The following is a 7,085-nucleotide window of genomic DNA, read 5'->3' on the forward strand; positions in this document are numbered from 1 at the left end:
TCTGGTTACTCTCTACTCCTTTATGAGGGTCAGTTCTAAAGCTGCAACACTGAAGAGAGCACCAGGATATAGGTGTGTGAAGGGTAGATTAGAAAGGGAGTTAGGCGACAGTAGAGTTAGAGGGAATTATTAGGGCTGTGAAAAAATAAACCCTGAAATTTTGGGAAGAATGGAGAAAAATACCCACAAACAACAGGTTTATTCACAGCCTATAATTCCCTCTAATTCTACTGTTTTGCTTTATCATATATGGTGTTGAGACAGTATATCTGGAGAAAGAAAATTGAAGTGGAACCCTTTTTATAAAATAAGCACATTGTTAAACATATGTAAAATATCAAAAACTACTTAGAATAGATTTTTAAAATTCACACCCTCCCTCCCTTATCTCCCCCCTCCAGCCCCTAACTATGTACCTTTTCAGTTAGTAATTAAGGCATTCGAGGACAGACTGTTTTTTTCTTTTTATAAATTTATTTATTTATTTTTGGCTGCTTTGGGTCTTTGTTGCTGCAGGCTTTCTCTAGTTGCGGCGAGCGGGTGCTATTCTTGGTTGCGGTGCGCGGGCTTCTCATAGCGGTGGCTTCTCTTGTTGTGGTGCACGGGCTTTAGACGCGTGGGCTTCAGTAGTTGTGGCTTGCGGGCTCTAGAGTGCAGGCTCAATAGTTGTGGCACATGGGCTTAGTTGCTCCGCAGCACGTGGGATCTTCCTCGACCAGGCCTCGAAACTGTGTCCCCTGCATCGGCAGTTGGATTCTTAACCACTGCGTCACCAGGGAAGCCCAGGGACAAACTTGAAAAAAATTTTTTTTCCTTTTATCCTTCGACCCTAAAAAGAACTGGGCTGCCCCCTTGCGGCCTCTTCGATGTTATAGCTTCAATCAGCCCACAGTCCCTGGGTCCTGTCCCCTTCTCTCCACTGTGCTCTCAATACTGCAAGGGGGAGTTCCCCGGTGGCTTAGTGGTTAGCACTCCGGGCTTTCGCTGCGGTCACCCGGATTCAATTCCTCGTTGGGGAACTGAGATCCCGCAAGCCTCCTGGCACAGCAAAAGAAAACAAACAAACAAAACAAAACAAAGCACTGCAAGGGCCAGTGAATAGTAAACTCCGGACTTGCCACCCTCCGTCCTTCAAATCTTCTCTAGAGGACAAATGAAGAAACTGAATCTGGACAAGTACATAATCTAGGAGATCAGAGACCTACCCACTCTCCTTTTCTTGTGCTAAGAAACACAGAACTAAGGGCGCAGGGCCCAGGGAACCGCGTAGAAAAGTCAGGAGCAACCCAGCGGGGCTTTGACCTCTGGAGTCGTGGCGGGCTGGCATCTGAGCTGGTAACGTGCGTGGCGGGTTACATAAGGAAAGGGCTGGTGGAGCCGCCCCAGCGGGAGCCGGGGAGAGGACGCGGTGTTCTCGGCAGCAATCCCCACCCTCCTCACCCAGCAGGGCAGGAGGCACCCAATTTGTAGGAGAAGGAGGAGGAGGGGAGGGTGAAACAGAGACCGGGAAGTCACGAGAGCTGGGCCGCCGAGAGGGGGAGAGTATACATAGTGGCACACATCCATTGTCTCACACACGTTGCAGACGCAAGTCGCTGATCGTTTCCACGTGCTGCACTCGTGAGCGGAGGCGCTGAAAGAGGGGGCAGAGGGGTCGGTTCCCAAGGAAGAGCCAAGAGTCCCACATCTCAAGGCTCACTCCTTAGGTCACACAACCAGTCTGCACACTCCAGCTGCGCGGCTCCGGCACACCACCATCCTATTTAAAGCCACAGGCTCCGCCCTTTTCCTCCCCTCCCTTCTTTTCCACTCTTTTTCCATCCTCCTCCTTCTCTCATCACCGGGTCCTCCTCGCTAGCCGCATGTAGGGGCGGAGCACGGAATGCTTACCTTCCAACCAATCGTCACCTGACTGCCTCTTTATTGGCCGAGCCCCTGTATGCTGTAGCAAATGGAATGTGAACTTCAGTAACGAGAGTCACGTGCCACCGGCTAGACAACCAATGAGGGTGCGAGGTCTGTGTACGCCGGGGGAAGGCACGTGCGGAGCTGCACGTGTCTGGGAGGGGGAAGGGGCGGGACCCAGTGGGAGGGAGGCGGAGGTGGGTAGCCCTGACCCGACAGTCGGAGTAGGAGCTGGAGACAGCCTGGGCTGAGCCGACCGACACAGGTGAGGAGACTCAGGTCAGGGAGCGATCCGCGCAGGAGGATCAGACCCGGTGGGAGTGGGCTTAGGGACTCAACGCGGATATTGGTATTGAGAGGGATCGCATCACGTGTCAGGCGCGACTGGAGATGGTCCGGCGCAGGGATCCTGATCAGAAAGATTGGCAAGAGGAGGGAGGTTGCTGCCGGGTCCCTAGGTGGGTTCGGGTGCCGCAGATTTCCGGCTTGCCGGTGGCGTGATCTCAGGTAGAGAGGCTCACTGCGGGGTCAGGATGAGACCAGAAGAGGCGAACCGGGGAAAGGTGTCAAATCATTATATTTACTCTGAACTGAGGGAAAAGAGTCTGTGTCAGGCTAAGAGCTGCTCTGCGGAGGCCAGAGAGGCAATCCAGGTTCTTAATGGAGGAGGGGAGGCGGGGAAGATGACTTTTTAAATTGTCCCTGAGACAGGTAATATTGGGGAGGGAGGGAGGAGATATTATGATCGCAGACAGTACACCCTAGTCTCCCAGTCCATTTCCTAATACTCAGATTCTGGTTTCAAACTCCCTCGCTTTGCTCTTCAGTTGCAGGTCCCGATGTTTGGGTACTCCGGAAGCTGCTCTCCAGCCCCTGCTTCTGAACCCATGGATTCTCCATCTAGCGTTTCTTCCTACTCTCTTTATTCCTCTTTTTCCACCTCCCCAGTGAACAGTGACTCTGGCTTCCCCTCCGATAGTGAGAGGGAGGACAAGTGGGCCCATGGCCCCAGGCCAGACACTGTTGGTCAGAGGGGAGGTTCTCGGCCCAGCCCTGGTCCTATCCGCTGCAGGCAACGACCCAAGGTTTCCAGTAAGCAACCTACAGCATCTCATTCGGAACAGCGGGGCTTGGCTTCTTCTATGTCAGGATCTGGGGTCAAAAGATCAAGAGGTGGTGAATTGGAGACCAGTCTAAACATCCAGGGTTGTACCACAGCAGGAGACCTGCTCTTTGCTCAGAAGGTAAGAGAAAGCTGGGGAAAGGAGATACGACCAAGTGGCTTAGCACCCAGTTGGTTGGTAAGGACCCCATGAGGATAGTATTGGCTCTCAGATTGGGAGATGGAAGAATAAGTACTGGTGTGGGCAGTTCTTGGTCTTCTCATACCCTTCGTCCTGTTTTTCTACAGTGTAAAGAGCTCCGAGGATTCATACCCCCTCTCACAGACCTACTGAATGGACTGAAGATGGGTCGATTTGAGAGAGGTAGTTATCTGATTACTTGCATTCATTTGAGCTACATTCATCTCTCTGTCTCTCAAAATATGTTTTGAATGTGTATTTCTCTTAAGTCTTTGTTTGGGGCCTGGATGATTAGCTTTTTCTCCTGTGACTATTTCTTTAGGTGAATCCATTTTAACCCCTTCTGTCTTTCCTTTACCTGATTAAATTCTTGAATCTCAATCCTTGATCTTTCTCTTTCCTGACCCCAGGGTTGAGCAGTTTCCAGCAGAGCGTGGCAATGGACAGGATCCAGCGTATAGTAGGTGTTTTGCAGAAGCCACAGATGGGGTAAGTCCCCTTGATTCTTTCCTCAGTACTTCATAAAAGAGCTCTTTCCTCAGTACTTCATAAAAAAGGAGCTATCTCCAGTCCTGTCCTGTTGCTTTTTTCACACCTAATGGCTTTTTTTTTTCTCCTCACAGAGAGCGTTATCTAGGAACCCTGCTACAGGTAGAAGGAATGTTAAAGACTTGGTTTCCTCATATAGCTGCCCAGAAGTCATCATTGCATAGTCAGCTGACCAAGGTGAGAACTTATAAACCTGAGGAAAAGGTGGGGAAATAACCAAAGAAATGAAGTGTACATGCAGAATTGGGCTCCCTCTTGCATTTTCTTTTGGAACTTTTCAACAAGTTTTCTTTTCAGGGAAGGGAATGCCTAAACTTCCTTCATTGTCTTGATTTCTAGGTGTTTGGGGGTTCTATTTTGTTTGGATCATCTCAAGGAACTCCATGGAATTTAGCCCTGTTCCTCATGTTGTAGCTTATCTGCTTTCTGCATAGATACAGAATGCTTTTTACCTGGCCAAATGAATCATGCAGGAAGATTCCTCAGCTTCTCTCTGCAAATCTTTTCTCTTCTGCTGCCCCTAAACCCCTTTCCCTCTCCCTCTTTTTACTCCTTCCCAAGTACCCTTGTATCCTTCTGGAAGCATGGGTTTTGAGGACTGGTCACAAGAAGTACATCACTGGGAGGGGTGAAGGCACCCATGGGGCACCCATAAGGAGAGTATTGCAAAGATTCTTTTTTTTTTTTGGCTGCGTTGGGTCTTCGTTGCTGCACGTGGGCTTTCTCTAGTTGCGGTGAGCGGATGCCAGTCTTCGTTGTGGTGCACGGGCTTCTCATTGCGGTAGCTTCTCTTGTTGTGGAGCACGGGCTCTAGTCGCACAGGCTTCAGTTGTTGTGGCACGCGGACTCAGTAGTTGTGGTGCACGGGCATAGTTGCTTCGCTGCATGTGGGATCTTCCCGGCCCCATGTCCCCTGCCTTGGAAGGTGTAATCTTAACCACTGCACCACCACCAGGGAAGTCCCTGAAAAGATTCTTAGATCTAGTGTGGAATGACCTATTTTCTGTGCCTTCAAATAATAGAGTATGTAGGGGGCACTCAAATGATAGGGAGAGGAATGTTTCCTGTAGCTAATGGACAGTCCTTGTTTTCAACTGCTGTGGGAATAATTGAGTTGTAAATAAGCAGGAGGGGACTTCCCGGGTGGCACAGTGGTTAAGAACCTGCCTGCTAACCCAGGGGACACGGGTTCGAGCTGTGGTCTGGGAAGATCCCGCATGCCACGGAGCAACTAAGCCCGTGCGCCACAGCAACTGAGCCTGCGCTCTAGAGCCCACGAGCCACAACTACTGAGCCCACGTGCCACAACTACTGAAGCCCATGTGCCTGGAGCCTGTGCTCCTCAACAAGAGAAGCCACCACAATGAGAAGCCCATGCGCCGCAACGAAGAGTAGCCCCCGCTCGCCACAACTAGAAAAAGCCCACGCAGCAACGAAGACCCAATGCAGCCAAAAATAAACAAATAAATAAATTTAAAAAAAAAAGCAGGAGGGGGACTTCCCTGGTGGTGCAGTGGTTAAGAATCTGCCTGCCAATGCAGGGGCACGGGTTCGAGCCCTGGTCCGGGAAGATCCCACATGCCGCTGAGCCACTAAGCCCGTGTGCCACAACTACTTACTGAGCCTAAGTGCCACAACTACTGAAGCCCGCATGCCTAGAGCCCGTGCTCTGCAACAAGAGAAGCCACCACAATGAGTAGCCTGTGCACCACAACAAAGAGAAGCCCCCGCTCGCCGCAACTAGAGAAAGCCCATGCATGCGCAGCAACGAAGACCCAAGGCAGCCAAAAAATAAATAAATAAATTTATTTTAAAAATTAAAAAATAAATACATAAACATAAGCAGGAGGATCTTGCCTGCATATTAATCTACACTTCTTAAGGAACTCAACATAGGAAATTAGAACTTAAAATACAGAAATTGGGAAATGATGATTCCAGTTAAAAATAGACTTTTCAGAAAGAAGTTCTAAAATAAATTAGTTTATAAATAGTGAGAATCTATGGGACTGTTTGTTTTATTTTGTATACGTGTGAATAGCCAGCGCCTATATAGTGTGTGGTACAAGAATTTGTTAAGTAAATGAAAGTACAGTTTGGTTACTAAAACTTTTACTTAATCATGGCCTGACAGGAAATTATCTATTGCATAAAACAAGGTATGGTAGCATTACAGAGTTCCCAAGGAAAGCAAATGTTTAAGCAACCGGGTGGAGTTAATCTGAAAGCTTTCTCATATAATTTTTTCTCTTTTCTCCCCTTCCCTAGCATTCTCCAGGCCACCACAGTTATCCAGCTGCTTCCTCTCCTGCACTTTCTGTGGAAAAGATGGACCAGACACAGCTAGGACAGCTAATATTGAAACCAAAGCAGCCTTGGCACCTCACTGAATGGCCAGCTATGAACCTCACTTGGATCCACACTACTCCAATTTGCAATCCCCCTCTCAGTTCCCCAGGTACCATCTCCTTTAGCCATGGTCCTTTAGGCACTGGAACCAGCATCGGTGTCATCCTTTTCCTCCAGCATGGAGTACAGCCCTTCACCCACTCAGCCCCAACCTCTCCAGTTCCATCTACTACTACAGCATCTCCTGTCATCCCTGGTGATCCTAAGAAACTATCTGGAGAGGGGCCTTGTTGCCACAATTTGCCAGTAACTCTGCCATCAGACTGGAGCTGTACCCCATCCCCTCCTGGTCTACCCACCATGACCAGAGAGATGACCATGGGAGACCTACAACAGATGAGAAGCCACCCTTCTGTTGCTCCTGATGTCCATCCTCTCAATCCCTAATGCAGGACTTGAGACTGTAGTTTCTAATTTGTGTAAATATATGTCTCTCTATATACTTTTTAAACTGTTAATGTGTGAATTTGTGTTGAGGGAAGAGAAATCCTTTCTGATGAAATAAATTTTATACCTAAACAGTTTGCTGACAGGGGGAAATTGAAACCTTCTGCCTCGAATACCAATATTTATCCTCTGAGCTGCAGGAAAGAAAGGGGATGGGAATGTTTGTGAACCCGAGCTCCACCAAATTAGAAGTCTGGATGGGACAATATACGTCCTGTGGGAGAGGAAAAGGGACTCTCTGCTGCTATCTTCCTAGGGAACACCCTTGGGACAGTTACAGGGTTCAGAGTTGGGTGGTTTTTTCATTCAGGCCCAGAGACTAGTACCTTTCTGTTTGTGTCTCTCACTCTTGTAACCTTCCAGCTGGCCCAGACTAGCAGGTTCTACTGCTCTGGGGCAGCTCTTTGCTTTATTGGGAGCTGTTGATGCTTGTGGCTAAATGCATATGTAATCTACTGCTGCCAGAGGAGG

The 7,085-nt window shown here is 48.9% G+C and overlaps 1 protein-coding gene across 1 annotated transcript; it reads left to right on the forward strand.

Annotated features, from left to right (window-relative positions):
- Positions 1 to 2,127: 2,127 nt before the first annotated feature.
- CIART (circadian associated repressor of transcription) lies at positions 2,128 to 6,604 on the forward strand. The gene is made up of 6 exons (XM_065895142.1): positions 2,128 to 2,363; positions 2,733 to 3,149; positions 3,317 to 3,392; positions 3,620 to 3,698; positions 3,833 to 3,935; positions 6,027 to 6,604. The coding sequence occupies exons 2-6, from the start codon at positions 2,745 to 2,747 to the stop codon at positions 6,552 to 6,554; spliced, it is 1,191 nt and encodes a 396-aa protein (XP_065751214.1). The 5' UTR covers positions 2,128 to 2,363; positions 2,733 to 2,744; the 3' UTR covers positions 6,555 to 6,604.
- Positions 6,605 to 7,085: the final 481 nt, after the last annotated feature.

Source organism: Phocoena phocoena, chromosome 1, assembly GCF_963924675.1.
Source record: "Phocoena phocoena chromosome 1, mPhoPho1.1, whole genome shotgun sequence".
NCBI lineage: Eukaryota > Metazoa > Chordata > Mammalia > Artiodactyla > Phocoenidae > Phocoena > Phocoena phocoena.